Source organism: Camelus dromedarius, chromosome 10, assembly GCF_036321535.1.
Source record: "Camelus dromedarius isolate mCamDro1 chromosome 10, mCamDro1.pat, whole genome shotgun sequence".
NCBI classification, from domain to species: domain Eukaryota; kingdom Metazoa; phylum Chordata; class Mammalia; order Artiodactyla; family Camelidae; genus Camelus; species Camelus dromedarius.
The window spans coordinates 72422151-72436634 of record NC_087445.1 but is presented as its reverse complement, the minus strand read 5'-3'; the positions used below and the strand labels follow the sequence as shown (position 1 = coordinate 72436634).

General features: G+C 60.3%; 2 protein-coding genes across 7 annotated transcripts; one reads left to right on the top strand and one right to left on the bottom strand.

Annotated features, from left to right (window-relative positions):
- Positions 1 to 128: 128 nt before the first annotated feature.
- ZDHHC12 (zinc finger DHHC-type palmitoyltransferase 12) lies at positions 129 to 3446 on the top strand. 3 transcript variants are annotated; one of them, XM_010984263.3, is made up of 5 exons: positions 129 to 270; positions 1697 to 1833; positions 2198 to 2275; positions 2457 to 2623; positions 2793 to 3446. In XM_010984263.3, exons 1-5 carry the CDS (start codon positions 171 to 173, stop codon positions 3115 to 3117), a joined length of 807 nt encoding a protein of 268 aa, XP_010982565.1. In that variant the 5' UTR covers positions 129 to 170; the 3' UTR covers positions 3118 to 3446. The 3 variants fall into 3 exon arrangements, with proteins under 3 accessions (XP_010982565.1, XP_064346650.1, XP_010982566.1); XM_064490580.1 differs by having other exon boundaries at positions 2457 to 2645; XM_010984264.3 differs by having other exon boundaries at positions 133 to 270; positions 1805 to 1833.
- Positions 3383 to 14484, bottom strand: PKN3 (protein kinase N3). 4 transcript variants are annotated; one of them, XM_064490578.1, is made up of 22 exons: positions 14335 to 14484; positions 12079 to 12319; positions 11736 to 11881; positions 11112 to 11223; positions 10911 to 11038; positions 10496 to 10679; positions 8889 to 9035; positions 8695 to 8804; positions 8440 to 8583; positions 7945 to 8020; positions 7686 to 7854; positions 7402 to 7504; positions 7221 to 7288; positions 6852 to 6915; positions 6611 to 6702; positions 6017 to 6193; positions 5241 to 5303; positions 5025 to 5101; positions 4438 to 4580; positions 4239 to 4346; positions 4068 to 4104; positions 3383 to 3908 (listed from the first exon to the last, which is right to left on the bottom strand). In XM_064490578.1, exons 1-22 carry the CDS (start codon positions 14356 to 14358, stop codon positions 3778 to 3780), a joined length of 2544 nt encoding a protein of 847 aa, XP_064346648.1. In that variant the 5' UTR covers positions 14359 to 14484; the 3' UTR covers positions 3383 to 3777. The 4 variants fall into 4 exon arrangements, with proteins under 4 accessions (XP_064346648.1, XP_010982564.2, XP_031306479.1 ...); XM_010984262.3 differs by having other exon boundaries at positions 4024 to 4104; positions 14335 to 14483; XM_031450619.2 differs by having other exon boundaries at positions 4024 to 4104; positions 7686 to 8020; positions 14335 to 14483.

Genomic DNA, 14484 nt, shown 5'->3' with positions numbered 1-14484 from the left:
GGCTCGAGGGCCTACTCGGCCGCAGCTGCCGCCCAATAGGCAGCCTCCATGACCCAATCCGGCCCCTCCCACCGTCCTGATCCGCCAATCCACGGATGGCCGTGGGCCCTCTCCCTCGGAGGGCCCGCCCCACCGGGCGCTTCTTCCGGGTGGGGCCCCGGGCCGAGGCGATGGCGCCCTGGGCGCTCCTCAGCCATGGGGTCCTGGTGCGGACCGGTCACACCGTGCTGACCTGGGGGATCACGCTGGTGCTCTTCCTGCATGATACCGGTGAGCCGGACCCCGCGCGACCCCGGACCCACCCAATCCCGCGTGGTTCCTCAGATGTTTGGGTCTCACTGAGTACCCTGCCGAAGCCCGAGAGATCCTGGGATTCAGCGGATCTCCTCCAGCTCCCGAGGCCCCCTCCCCATCTGTCATTCCAAGAGCCGCTTGCTTTCCGCATAACACCCACTTGATCCCTCATTAATCCCAGAATCTTCCTGATCCCAGCCAGATGCCCTGTCTATCCCAGGACACACCCGGTGCCCACCAGATCCGACGACTGACTCTAGCTCCCATCGCCCCTGATCCTGGGACCCTCCCGGTCCTTCCCAGGATTTACTCCCAAGAGGATCAAGTAGATGAAGTACTGGCATCCCTCCCACCCCCGTGGCCACAAGCTGCCCAAGTCCAGGCTCCCCACTCTCAGGCAAGAGAACACTCTATAGGGGAGCAGCCCATCCCCCATGGTCTCATCCTTGATTCTCGTCCTGGTAGCAGCCGTCCATCCCACTAACGCACTTCAATCCTTCCCCATCGTTATCTGCCACAAGCCACCTCCAGCACAAGTTCTCACCCTCCCTTGCTAACACAACCACAGCCCTACCCCTCCCTGTTTTCTCCAGCCTAAGCCCCTGGGCTGGGGGCATTCTCATTTTCCTCCAAGACCGTCTTAAGTCTCTTCCACTGCCCTAGCCCTTTAGCCCCCAAACCTGCTCAGTCTCCCCATCAGAAAGGATCTCCTGAGTGCAACGCCTCTTCCTTCTCCCTTTTACAACCAAGGGGCACCAGAGTTGTCCACACTTTGCTGTCTGGCTGTCTCCTGCCCCTCCTTCCTCAGCCCTCCTACCCTCTTCAGTCACCTCCATGGGCTGGACCCTTCCTGGCGTGGGCTCCCTTATTGTCCCTCTGCAGCATCTCAGCCTGCCGGCCCCGCCCTTCTCTATCTCTGTCTCTTGGGCATCTCAGACCTGGCCAGTCCCTCCCCATCTCAGAGCCAGACCCCTCAGAACCCTCCTCCCTCTCCCACACATCCAGCCAAGTCTGGCTCCTTCACCCCATCTGTCCATCTCCTCCTCCCAACCCTTCTTGACAGTGCCCTTGTCCAGCTGCACTCCTCTCCATCCTGGCTTCCCCTCTGATCCATCTTTATTCAGCAGGAAGAGGACTTTCAGAAATAGATCTGACCCTATAACCTTCCATGGTTCCCTATTGCCCTTCAGAGAGAGTGCAGATGAAATTTTTGTGTGTGTGTGCTGGAACCTGAACTTCTCCCTCCTGTATCCTATGCAGTGGCCACACCTGACCATTCATCAAACCCCATCTCCAGGACTTTGCTCAGCCAGGGACACACTTCCCACCTCCAGCTGCACCCCTCGCCTGCACCCTCTTATTCCGCCGCCCCAGCCTCACTCTCCTCCTCTGACCTCTCCAGCACTGCGGCAGTGGGAAGAGCAGGGGGAGCTGCTCCTGCCCCTCACCTTCCTGCTCCTGGTGCTGGGTTCCCTGCTGCTTTACCTGGCTGTGTCACTCATGGACCCAGGATACGTGAATGTCCAGCCCCAGCCCCAGGTAACCCAGGGGCCCAAACCCCTCCTCCTCCCAACAGTGAACTCAAGGAACTCAGCAGTCTGTAGACTAGATTCTCTGCTGAGGGCTTTCCTAGGGAATCCCAGTGAATCGTCTTGCCAGCCCTAGAACCCTATCCTACAATGAGGCAATTGCCAAGGCCCAGAGAGGGGAAGCAACTGGCAAAGGTCACACAGCCTCACACAGTCTGGGGCACTCTGCCCCACTCTCCTACCTCCATTAAGCATGGAAATGGGCCCCCAAAATGTGCACACCTAGAGCTAAGCTGGTTCCCAAGGGAGACACCCACCAATGTCATCCGCCTCCCAAGGGACCCCAATCTTATACTCTGTATCCCCATTTTCAGGAGGAGGCCAAGGAGGAGCAGACAGCCATGGTTCCTCAGGCCATCCCCCTTCGGCGCTGCAGATTCTGTATGGTGCTGGTGGGTGATGCAGGGACCTCCGTGGGAGGGGTCAGGGGCAATTGTTGATTCTCCTTGGCTTCATCCCTCCTCCAGGAATGCCTCCCAGATGCAGGCCCTGACCTCCCACCCTCATGCGTCCCCTCACTGTTGGGCCCCGAGGGGAGCTGGTGTTGAGGCCCAACTCCCTCTATGTCCACAGCAACCCCTGCGGGCCCGGCACTGCCGTGAGTGCCGACGCTGTGTCCGCCGCTATGACCACCACTGCCCCTGGATGGAGAACTGCGTGGGGGAGCGCAACCACCCGCTCTTCGTGGCCTACCTGGCGCTGCAGCTGGTGGTGCTTCTGTGGGGCCTGTACCTGGCATGGTGGGTTCCCCCAGCACCCTGGGTGTGGGGGAGGGCAGGCAGCACATGCCCACAAGGTATGGAGAGAGCCAGGCTCCCTCTTCGGGGGCCTGGGACCCTCCCCCAAATGGCTCCCTGGGGCACCCCTACCCTCCTGCAGCTCTGGGTCCCTGTCCCTCCTTCCCTGCAGGTCTGGCCTCCACTTCTTCCAGCCCTGGGGGCTCTGGCTGCGGTCCAGCGGGCTCCTGTTCGCCACCTTCCTGCTGCTGTCTCTCTTCTCCCTAGTGGCCGGCCTGCTCTTGGCCTCACACCTCTACCTGGTGGCCAGCAACACCACCACCTGGGAGTTCATGTCCTCACACCGCATTGCCTACCTCCGCCAGCGCCCCGGCAACCCCTTCGACCGTGGCCTGACCCGCAATGTGGCCCACTTCTTCTGTGGATGGCCCTCGGGGTCCTGGGAGACCCTCTGGGTGGAGGAGGAGGAGAAGGAAGGCAGAAGCCAGGCTGTTTAGGGTCGCTGGAGCCCGGGCCACCACCTTGTGCCTGAAAACCAGAGGGGCTGTACCCAGGGGGGTCGGCCCTCAGAGGGCTTGGGGCTCCTCACTCCTGCCCACTCCTTCCAGGCCTCAGAGCAAAGCTGAGGAACAGAACCCTGCTTCCGTGGGCAGCTCTGCTCCCCAAAGGCAGAAGGGGAAGAAGAGGACCCGTAGGGGTCCTGAGCACAAAGGCTTTGGAGACCTCCACCCAGCTCCCCCCCAAGCAAGGCTGCCTGCAGTGCACAGTTTTATAACTTTAATAATTCATAAAGCAAGTCAAATATTAAAAAAAACAACCCAAACCACTGCTTGCTGTGCCACCCATTATGGTCCAGGTGTCGCAGAGGGTAGAGGAAGGGTCGGCAGGATGGGGGCAGGCAGCACTTGGCCCAGTGACTGAGTGAAGCCCATGACAACAGCCCTGTGGCTGGCACATGAAGTCCCAAGGGCTCCTAAGTAGCGGGCCAGGCCTGGGCCTCTGGGCAGGGTGCCCTGGTGGGCGAGCGGAGGCTCTAGCTGTTAGGGGTACAGGGGTTGGAGGTGCCAGGAGGCCCTCAGGGCTCCAGGAATTGCTCGGACACGAAGTCGAAGTCCCGGAAGGCAGCCTGTTGGCGGGCACTGAGGGGGCTGCGAGGGTCAGGTGGGGTCAGAGCAGGCGGCAGCCCCGTGAACTCGCCCTCGAAGTAGCGCAGGTCTGTGTGGCCACAGAGGGTGGGCACGAAGGGGGGCCGGACGGCACGGGCGAGCAGGGCCTGCCAGTCGGTGGTCTAGGAAGGAGGGTAGAGGTGCCTGAGACGATGGGAACGGCAGCCCCCAGGGGCCCTCGATGCCTCCCACTGAGCCAGGCACCTGGGACCAACCTCTGAGGCCCTGGCCACTCACCCTGAAGAAAGGCTGTGCCTTGATCTCCTCGGCATCCCGCTCGCCCGCCCCCAGGCGCTTCTCCGGGCACTTCTGGAGGAGCTGGGCAGGAGGACAGGTGCTCATCCAGGGCGCTCGGCCCAGGCACTGCCCGCCTCCTCCCCTAACCTCTCAGGTGGGGAGCCTGAGAGCCACCAGCAGCTGGCCCACCCAGCCCTGGGCCCTGCAGTGATTACCTTATGAATGAGATCGAGCCCTTGCAGCGACAGAAAGCGGGGATATGGGGCATCCGCGTTGACAATGCAGTCAAACACCTCCTCTTCAGTGTCCCCTGGGAACGGGCACTGCGGGGAATGGGGACTCAGCAGGGTGCATGGGCCACCCCCAACTCCACCCCGACCTAGAAGCCCCAGCAGCCCCCAGTCCAGCACTCACCTCACCCACCAGCATCTCATAGAGCAGCACGCCCAGCCCCCACCAGTCCACAGCCCGCGTGTAGGCCTCCTGGGTCAGCACCTCGGGGGCCAAGAACTCCGGGGTGCCACAGAAAGTGCTTGTCCGGTCCCCAAAGCCGATCCCTGCAAACCAACATCCACACCCATGCCGGCATGGCATGTCTCATCCACAATAATCTCTGTAGTTCTAAGAATCAGTGACCAGCCCTCATGACCGCATGTACTGAACACCCGTGCTGAGCCCTGCCCCATACCCTCCAAGGTGGGAATGGTTTTATGCCATCTGACTGATGAGGAATATGAGTCTCAGCCAGGCTTGCTTGCCAAGGTCACACAGAAAGCAGAGCCCAGGGGCCTCTCACAGCCCAGGCTCCTCTCTGGCCAAGGGCAAGGGGCTCTTTCAGAGCTTCTAGGGCTGTGAAGGAAAAGCCAATGTGTCCAGCTGGTCCCTAGAAGGACGGCCAGGGAGGCAGATTTCCTGGGAGATGCCACTTGCCCACCACCCTGCAGGCCTGGGCTGAGTGAGCAAGGCTGGAGGAGATGGAATCCTGGACAGGAAATACCCACCTTCCTTACAGAGCCCAAAGTCCGCAATCTTCAGGAAACCCTGGGCATCCAGTAGAAGATTATCCAACTTAAGGTCTCTGAGGGCAAGGGGGGCAGATCAAAGGGGCTGAGAAAGGCTGAGGCCCAGGGAACAGCGGCCCTGCCCCCGAACAGCCCAGGAGGAGGGCAACATCTGCCCCCAACGCCCACTCCCCCAGCATCTTGGGGGCAAGTTACCTGTAAATGATCTTCTGCTCATGTAAGAACTGCAGCCCCAGGACCACACAGGCCAGGTAGAACCTGGAGGGGTGGAATAGGGGGCCAATCAGACCCTGGACTTTGGGGGACAGGGCAGGGAGGCACCAGGATGGCCATGGCCTGGGGACCCCCAGATGTCCTGGCTAGAGTCAGATGTGGGCAAGAAACGTGTGGCGGGGGGGAGGCTCCTCCAGATAACAGCCTCGTACTTGCTGCCAGCTAACAGCCTGTCCTCCCTGGGCTCGTAGACTGTGCCAGGGATGATAACAAGTGTTCCCACGCCTACCTGGCATCCTCCCAGCAGCCTGCAGTTGATACACATACATGCATCATGCCTATTTTTCAAGTGAGAATCAGAGACTCCAGGCAAACGACCTGCCCAGGGTCACAGAGCTAGTGGCAGAGCTGATATGTGAACCCAGGCTCCAGAGCCCACACTCTGGCTAGAAGTAACAATTCCAGCTGTCAATCACTTACTGCTCACTTGTCCCTGTGCTCAGCAATTTATAAATGTTATGCTCATCTATGCAACAGGCCTGGGAAAGTTATTATTAGCCCAATTCACAGCTACCTAAGTTGAGGTCCAAAGTGACAAATGCTGTGAGGGTTGAGAACCAGGATTTGAACCTGGGCCTCCCTGACTCCGTGTGCATCTGCTGACGGGCACTCTGGAGGAAGCAGGATGAAGGGATGAAGGGTACAGGGAACCAGGGAAGGCTTGCTGGAAGAGGCAGACAGGGGAGATGGGAACGCACCGGGCCTGGGGCTCAGGGAAGACATCCTCATGGATCTGCATCATGAGGTCACCACCTGGTGCAAACTCAGTCACGAAGCAGGCATGGCTGGAGGTCTGGAAGCAGGCAAGGAGGGAGAGCAGGAAGGGGTGCCCCGTGCGGCTCACGGCCTCCAGGATCCGCTTCTCACAGTAAAGGCTGCAGGGGAGGGTGTGGGTTTTAGAGGGAAGGAGGGAACCCAAAAGGGAAGGAAAACCTCCCCGAGTTGTGCCCTGTCACCCACACAACACCCCTGGCTCACTGACTCTTAAGTCAAAGTGCCAGGCAGGCAGAGTGAGGGTTTACATGTATCAGGGGCTCACATGGGTCATTGAACCATACAACCACCCTGTCCCCATTTCACAGATGTGGAAGCTGAGGTGCACAGAAGAGCACACAGTTAACAACTGCAGTTGCCAAAAAGAGAACCCAGGCCTGGCTGGTCCCACAGGGAGGGTAACCTCTTCAAAGCCCCAGCAGCATTCAGCTGCCTCCTGGGGCCAGCAGCCTAGGCCTGCAATCCTGGGTACCCTCTGGGTACCCGGGTGCCTGGCGCCCCCTGGCCTCACCACACACCTCTCTATCTCATCCCGGCTCAGCACCTCCTGCTTCTTCAGGGCTTTGATGGCATAGTATTTCCCCGTCCCCTTGAACTGGACCAGGAGGACCTGGGGACCAAAGAGAGGTGGGGCTCCAGGTGGGCAGTACAGGAGCACCTACTTCCCCCACCCACTACCCCACAGATCCCAGTGTCCCCCAGCTCGTGTGCTGGGGCCTGCCCACCCCCTTCACTACGCCCTCCTCAGGCCCAGACTACCTTCCCAAAGTGTCCCCGGCCCAGCACAGCCAAGCAGCGGAAGTCCTGAAGCCGGGGGGCTTTCCTGCAAGAAAGAGGGTACAGGAAGCCCCTGGGGTCAAGGGCTGGGCCTCCATTATGAGCCGCTCCAAACCCTCCATTCCGGGTCCTGGGCTGTCCCCACCTGCGGGGCAGGAGGGGCCAGGGCTGGACATCCGAGCCTGGGCTCCTAGGACTGCAGTTTCCTGGAGCCTGGTATGTGATCTGAACTCAGTAATGTGAGTTGAGACTGAGCCAACGCGCTCGGAGTTATGTATGAACGTATGACATGCAACCACTCAAGTGAGTGGATAAATGTCTCAAACACCAAGGTGAGCCTGCCAAGGGTACCTGGTGGCTGAGGCGGGCAGAGATGGTCCAAGTCGAGTCCTGGGCTCCATGTGAGGGCGTTTGGTGCGCTGTGAGGGCAGAGGGACTCAGGGCAGAGCAGGGTTTCCTTTCCTCTTTCCCTCCAGCCCTGCCACTCCCCCCCAGGCAGCCCCCAGGGGTCAACAGTCCTGCCTTCCCTTACCGGCATCTCCTCGGGGGGAGGCTCCTGGGGCAGGTAGAGGCGCGGGGGCTTAGGTGGGGGTTGGATCTCTTCTCTCAAGGGGGTCTTCTTGGGTGGGAAATTACTGTAGGGAGGAAGTAGACACATGACCAGGCACAGGCAGGTGGAACAGCATGGGGGATAGACACACAGCAGTGCGAGACAGACAGAAGGATCAGAGGGTGAGCGACGGGGACAGGCACCGTCAGCATCTGGAGAGAAGTGATGCCACGGAGAAGCAGGCATCCTGGGGCGAAGCTCCTCACCTGGGCGAGGCAGGGTCGTCTGCCCCCGGGGGTGTGGCTGGGGTCTGCGAGCACCCTTTGGGGGGGCTGATTGTGCTTGGGGAGCTGCAGGGGGGCAGCAGGCTCATGACCAAGCGCCCCCAGGCGGCCATGCTGAGGTTCATCTGGGAAGCCCTCAGGAAGTCCTGACCTGGGGCAAAAGGGGGCTCAGTCCCGGGGTCTCCTGCCCACCCCGGCCCTGATCCCCTGCTCCCTACTCGCACAGCCGTCTCCATTCCACCTCTGCGTTTCGAGAAAATGCGTTTCTGCCTCTGCAGCCGGGGTCGCCTCTCAATGACAGGGTCACAGAAGGTCACCTGTGGGGGCAGGGGGCAGAGCTGAAGACCAGTCTCCTCCCACCCCATCTGCCACAGGCACCTCCTCAACCTCCAAGATTCCAGCCTGAGCCCAGGTCAACAGATGCAAGAGCCAGAAGGCCCCAGAGAGATGGATTCAGCAACCTCCTTGGTACCAGTGGGGAAACTGAGGCCTGGAGAAGAGAGGGACTTGTTCAGGGTCACACACGAGGCAGGGCATCCAGGACAAGGAATGCCGGCCTCTAGACTCCTGTGAGGTCCTCAGAGAGGGGCTGGGAGTCCTCCATTCCTGGAGATCTCTTCCCTCGGGGCCTCAATTTCCACTCCAATGTGTGAGTGGGTGGAAGAGTCTCAGAGGCCCTTCTAGGTCAAACAGAGCCAGGGGCCCACGAGGTCAGAGGGCAGGGGCCAGTAGGCACCTGGGCAAAGAGCAGCCCCTGCGGCACCAGGCTGAGGGAGAGCTGGTGACAGGCATTGTCCAGGAAGTCCTCCAGCCTCAGGAAGGCCACGCCGCACAGCTGCCGCCAATCCCGCCAGTGTACCCCGATCTCCAGCTCTCGCGCCTACACCAGGGAGGCCAGGTTGAGGGGTAGAGCGTGGCACCAGCCCTGACCCGGCCAGCCTTCCACCCTGTGGCCCAGGGTCACCCTTGACCACACAAGGGCCAGCCTCACCCGCTCCAGGGGAACAACAAAGGTCTGATCCCAGGACTGCTTGGCCACAGGTCCCCAGCCCGTCTGGCCTACAAAACGATTGTCCACCTTCAGCACAGCCAGCACCTCACCTGCAGGGCCAGAGCCGGGACTCAGGGCAGGCCGGGAGTGGGGGTCCTTTGCTGCTCCCCTAGCTCCCTGTGCCCCCTACTCACTGGCCAGCTCGCCTCCTCCACGCTGCTGCTTGGCCCTGCTCCGAAGCCAGCCCTGAGAAGGGCTCCCGGCCAGGGCAGCCACCGGGGAACGTCCAGGCACAGCTGTCAGCAGCTGCTCACAACCCAGGAGGCGGACCTGCAGCGTCCCTGTCAGGGAGTGTGGTGGGGGGACGTCATCAGGTGCCATCCTCCAACGGGACACTGCGACCGGGGAATGCTACCTTCTCCTGGAGGTAGCTAAACCCAGACCCCACCCACATTAGGCCTCGGCAGCCACCTGCCACCCTTCGGGCAGACCAACTGGTCCTCCCCTCCTGAGCACTCTCCATGTGTTGGGAGGAGCAGGGACACACAGGCAGAGGAGTGAGACTCAGACCTCGGCCAGGCCGCACAGAGCCCCAGAGCATGGAGCCATGCTGCCCAGGATGCAGGGCCCAGGGAGCACCATGGGATGAGAACTCCGGGGGGAGCAGGATGCCTGGCTGCCTGTCCTGCCCCCGCTCCTCCCTGGGCCTGTTTCCCCATCTGTACAGGGGAAAACAGCGCCAGCTCAGCCCTACCTCCTGCAGTGGGTTCAAGCATATTTTGCGAACCAAGTGGATTCATGTTTAAGGTCATTAGAGATTTGTCCCTCAAAGAGCAGAGGAAGCAGTGAGACTCTAGCAAATTTTGAGGACATATACTGGGCCTAAGAGCACCATTTTGGTTGTCTGGGCCTGGGGGGTGTCCAAGAGACCTTATAATCCAAGGCAGTGCCCAGGGTGAAAAGATCATGTTAGGAGGAAAGACTGGAAGAAAGCAAGTGTTTAGCCAGGAGACAGGATATGGGGTGACCCCAAGTACCTGAATTCTAGGCCTTATAATAAGTCTTTACCCCAGCCTTCCCCAGGTTGTCTACTTGGCCAACTCCCATAAGCCCTTCCAGGCCAAACTCAGACACCACCTCTTCCAGGAAGCATTCCTCGATTTCCCCAAGGCCAGGTGAGGGGAACCATCCAGCTCTGTGCCTCCCTTCTCAGCTCTGCTCACAATGGAATGTGGCCTGTCTACCCTGCACCAGCTCTCTGTGGGCCAGTGCTGGGCTCTCTAGCTGGCGTTGTGTCCCAGATGGGAAGCTCAGGGCTCCTAAAATTGACACTGTCAGATTATTTGTTGATTGCAATTCAGCTGCCACTACAAGAGACAGGTCCAGCTTGGAATAAGAAAGAACTTTCAAATAGTCCAAACTGCCCAGGACTGGGTATCAAGGCCTCCGGGGCTGCGAGCTCCCTAACACTGATACTTCAAATAATCTCATGGTTACTTATTCACTTAAATGATAGCTTCACTGACTGAGCGCTATCTGTGCCTTCAAAGCACTTAGCACTTCACATGCAACAACTCACTGACTTTTCACAGCAACCTTATGAAGTAGGTAATATTATCACCCCCATTTTACAGAATGATAAACTGAGGTTTGGAGAGGGGATGTCAGTTGCACAAGGTCACACAGTTAGGGGATGGTGAAGCCAGGATTGGAAATCTTCTCTGAAGTTCTTCCCCACTATGTTTCAGGGTCCTCCCTGGGAGGGAAGGAGAGCTCAGAAGTAGGAGGGACTCCCTGCTACCTGTCATGGCAGTGGGCTTCACAAGGGTCCCTGAAGGCTGGGGGTTCCTGGACACAGCAGTCCGCAGCTCCCGGGCCACTCTGCCACGCAGAGGGTGGGCAGGAGGTAGCCCCTCCAGTAGCTTCTCCAAGGCCAGCCGCAGGAGGTCCAGTTTCTGGGAGGACTCCTGGAGCTGGGCCTGAGCCTGCAGAAGGGAGACAGGCAGGGGAGACAGGCCCATAGGGTAATGGTGGGGACAGTGGCTCAGGCCACCTGGAGACACCCATGTTGAGGTCTAGACAAGAATGTGCCTCTTGTTTCCCCACTGCCACCCTGCACGACCAGTCCAGTGGTGTCCCCTGCCAGTGCACAGGGTGGAGTGGGAACTAGCAGGCCCTCAGAGAGGAGAAGCAATGGGAGGGGACCATGGTCTGACCTCGGCCAGCACCTTGCGGTCCTGTGTTCGCCCGCTACCAAGCAGCTTCACCACGTTCTTGGCACCCTCAGCCACAGCAGCCTCAACGTGCAGTCGATGCCGCAGCTCCTCTACCAGCAGCTCAGGACCTGGGAGGAGGGGGCCAGCCCTCAGGCCCATGCCCTGCTCTGCCCTGCCCATCCCCACTTCTCAAGGCCTCACCTGGCTCAGGGGACCCGCTGGCCTCCAAGCTGCTGATCTTCATTCGCAGCAGGGCCACCTTCAGCTGGCTGTCCTGTAGCATCTGCTGGGCGGCTGCCAGGAGCTTCCTCTCCTATGAGGTTGTGACGTTTGCCCCATCAGGCCAGGACTAGGCCAGAGCTTCCCTGGTCAGCCCAGGGACTGAAGCAAGCCTCCCCATCAGTCCAGGGTTGAAGCTAAGCCTCCCTCGGTAGCCCAGATACTATAGCCAAGCCTCCCTTTTTAGACTAGGTCTGGGACAGAGCCTCCCCAATCAGACCAGAGAAGGAAGAGCTAAGCTCAAGTCTCCCTTATCGGATCAGGGTGCGCTCCCACCTTATGCTGGGAGTTGGGACAGGACCTGGACCGTCCCTACTAGACTTGGGACTTAGACTGGTTTTTTGTCTTCTCTGTTAGACAAGTCATGTCATTCCCACCAAGCTGAGATTTGGGGCTGTACCTCCCCCAACAGACTGAGGGTTGGGAGTGTCTCCCTTACAGGGTCAATGGCTGGGTTGCATTTCCCTATCCGGACAGGGCTGGATCACCACCTTCCCTAATAATCTGAGAGCCAAATCTCCTCCCATCAGATTCCAGGCGCCTTACCTTGGGGGTGCCACTGGCGTACGTGTGGGTCATGTTCTCAGCCCCCTGCTTTACCTTCAGCTCTACCTGCAGCTGCCTCTGTAGAGCCTCCAGGTGCCGGGCCCTTGGCTGCTCCGCCAGTGGCTGAGGTCCTGAGGCCGCCGGTTCTGTGTGCACAGAGTGTGGGGCACGTGAACACCTCACCCGGAGCCAAGTGGCCCCCATGGCCTACCTCTCTCCTCCCCTCCTCTCCTGGGCAGGGGCTAACTGAGGAGGCTCTGAGAGTGTTCAGGGCCAAGGCCAAGGAGCTGGGTCAGCTTGCTGCCTCCTGTCCCCAGGGAACCTGCTCAGACTCCTCACTCACCAGCCGGGCCAGGCCCGGGGCTGGGCAGCAGGATGCGGGCATGCAGCTCCCGCAGCTCCCCATGCAGCTGCTCCAGACGGCGGTTGGAGGCCCGCAGCAGCTGCTGCACGTGGCCCAGGTGGCGGCGGTCTGTGGCCACCCGCCGCAGGTTCTCCACCCCCTCCTTGATTTTCAGCTCCTTCTGGATGGCCCGGCGGATCACCTCTTTCTCATCCTCTGGGGGCCGCTGGGCCACCCCGGGCTGTGGAAAGGTAAAGGAATCATGCCTCTCAGTCGCAGCCTCCACGGCCTCAGCTCACTACAGATGGAGGGGGAGGGAGGCACCCAGGACTGACACTCAGGGTTTGCGAAGCATCTCCGACCTTAGCTAGCATCCCTAAGGCAGATGGAAACCCCAAGGCTGTTTATCCATCCCATGCTCCTGTCCTTTGCCATTAGGGAGAAGGGTAAGGGGGAAAAATTGTTAATGTTTTATATGGTGTTCTAAGAGCTCCACGTACATTAACCTGTCAATCCTGACAGCAACCCTATGAGGTAGGTTTATTATCCCCATTTTATAGATGAGTAAACTGAGACACAGAGAGGTTAAGTAATTTGCCCAAGGTCACAACAGAGAAGGAGATGCACCATCCCTTGGGCCCCAGCCTCTCCCTGCCAGCCACATTTAATCAGGCTGCTCTAAGTCTGGGATCCAGGCTACAGTCTGGGGCCCAGAAAAATGTCTCAGCACTGAGACAGGGCCTCCCGAGGTCACGCAGACAGGGCAGCCTGCGACCTAAGTAGAGGCCAGGGCTGTTCCCCTGACATTCTGACGCCTCAGGTGGCAAAGCAGAGGCACAGCGGGGCCGAGAAGGTATCCGGGGGCCACTCCCAGCTCAGCTCCTGGGAGGAAGTAGAAGGCTCTCTCACTATTTCACACCAAGTGGGAACAAGAAAGAGGAAAACCTCCTTCCCAGAGGCCATTTCAAACCAACCAGTGCCAAAGCTGACCTCAGCTCAGGGTAACCCATGACGCCCCCACCCCAAGGACTCTCGCAGAGTCTCCATCTTACCTCTCGGCTCTCCATCTTCTGAGCCCAGTGGGAGGGGTGACCACCCCAACCTCAGGGACCCCCCCCCCCCAGGCCTCCGCTGGCCTGCTGGCCCCTCTGTCTAAGGGCAGGGGCGGGGCTCAGGAAATCCTTTGACGGCCCTAGGCCAGAGGGCCAGAGCCAAAGGCCTGAGCAAACAAAGATCCCATGGAGCAGGGGGCCCGGCACCGGGGTCCTGAGTCACCCAGCTGCCGCTGCTGGGCGGAGGTTAACAGGAAATCGGAAAATGTGTACAAGCCACTGCTGGAACAGGCAGAGGGACCTCCGCAGGAAGGGGGAGGGAGGGCGCAGACGTAGCCCTGAAAGTTGCCCAAGGGGTGGGGGCACTCGAGGAGTCTTGTCCAGGAGGCCTCACCCTTGAGCAGAGCCCATGGTCCTGCCTGTTCTGGGCTGGAATCATGCCATGTGCGCACACACCTCTCCCTTTCATCTCTGCTGCTGGGACCTTATCTTGCACACAAACATCCCCACCCCCATTTGCTTTGGGCTAGAACTCCTCCTCTCCCTCCCCAGTAAAAGACAGGCACATAGCCTTGGCCCCTGTGCCCATGTGAACATATTGCCAGCTCTGGCAGGAACCCTGCCCCCTGGCCATTTGGGCTGGAACCCTCAGTGTACCGGATGGTTCCTGCCCGGGCGCTGGGATAGGCCTCTTCCCCTAGCATCCCTGCTCCCAGCCGGCAGGATGCCTGTGTGCTCTGGAAAGGACCCCACAAGTGCGTGGGATGGGCTCCCTAGGCCCTGCCACATATTCTTCTCTCCCCAGGACCGGTCCCAATGTGCCCGCCCGAGCACTCCTTTGCTTTCCCAGCGCATGTCCATCGGCCTTAGAGTCCCACCTGGAAGAATCGATTTTAGGAAACCGCGGGGCCCACCCTAGTGGCCCTGACGCCGGATTCAGGCGTGCTCATGGGCCGGCCTGACTGGAGGCTCTGAGCCACTTGCAGGTGACTTCTTCCCTTCTTCCCGGGGGTCGTGAATGACTTCCCCCCAGTGCTCAGGTCTGCCCTGCGAAGGTGTAGGGGGACCCAGGGCAGGGTCTGGGGAGGGACACGAGGAGGGGCTGGGGACGCGACCAGAACTCGGGGCGCCAGGGGCAGTGAATGAGGCTCCCCCCACCCCCTCGGCTCGCGCTCGCAGCCCGTCTCCTCCGGGCGCCGTTCACCTGCTGCGGCGCCCCCTCCTCCATGGCGCCGCTCCCGCCGCACGGCCCCTCCTCTCGACCACTCCAGTTCCGGAAGCCCTGGCCCCTCCGTCAGGGCTTTCAAACTTGAAACTTCCCGGGAAGCGGCGCTGGAGTCGCGGGATCGGGCGC

Excerpts from the sequence above, each read along its gene's own strand:
- ZDHHC12 (XM_064490580.1), top strand. The coding sequence starts at position 171 with ATGGCGCCCTGGGCGCTCCTCAGCCATGGGGTCCTGGTGCGGACCGGT. Across the intron at positions 1,834-2,197 it reads ATGTCCAGCCCCAGCCCCAG|GAGGAGGCCAAGGAGGAGCA; the intron begins GTAACCCAGGGG and ends CCCCATTTTCAG. Across the intron at positions 2,276-2,456 it reads GCAGATTCTGTATGGTGCTG|CAACCCCTGCGGGCCCGGCA; the intron begins GTGGGTGATGCA and ends CTATGTCCACAG.
- PKN3 (XM_031450619.2), bottom strand. The coding sequence starts at position 14,358 with ATGGAGGAGGGGGCGCCGCAGCAG. Across the intron at positions 10,680-10,910 it reads ACCGCAAGGTGCTGGCCGAG|GCTCAGGCCCAGCTCCAGGA; the intron begins GTCAGACCATGG and ends TCCCTTCTGCAG. Across the intron at positions 5,102-5,240 it reads GAGCAGAAGATCATTTACAG|AGACCTTAAGTTGGATAATC; the intron begins GTAACTTGCCCC and ends CCTTGCCCTCAG.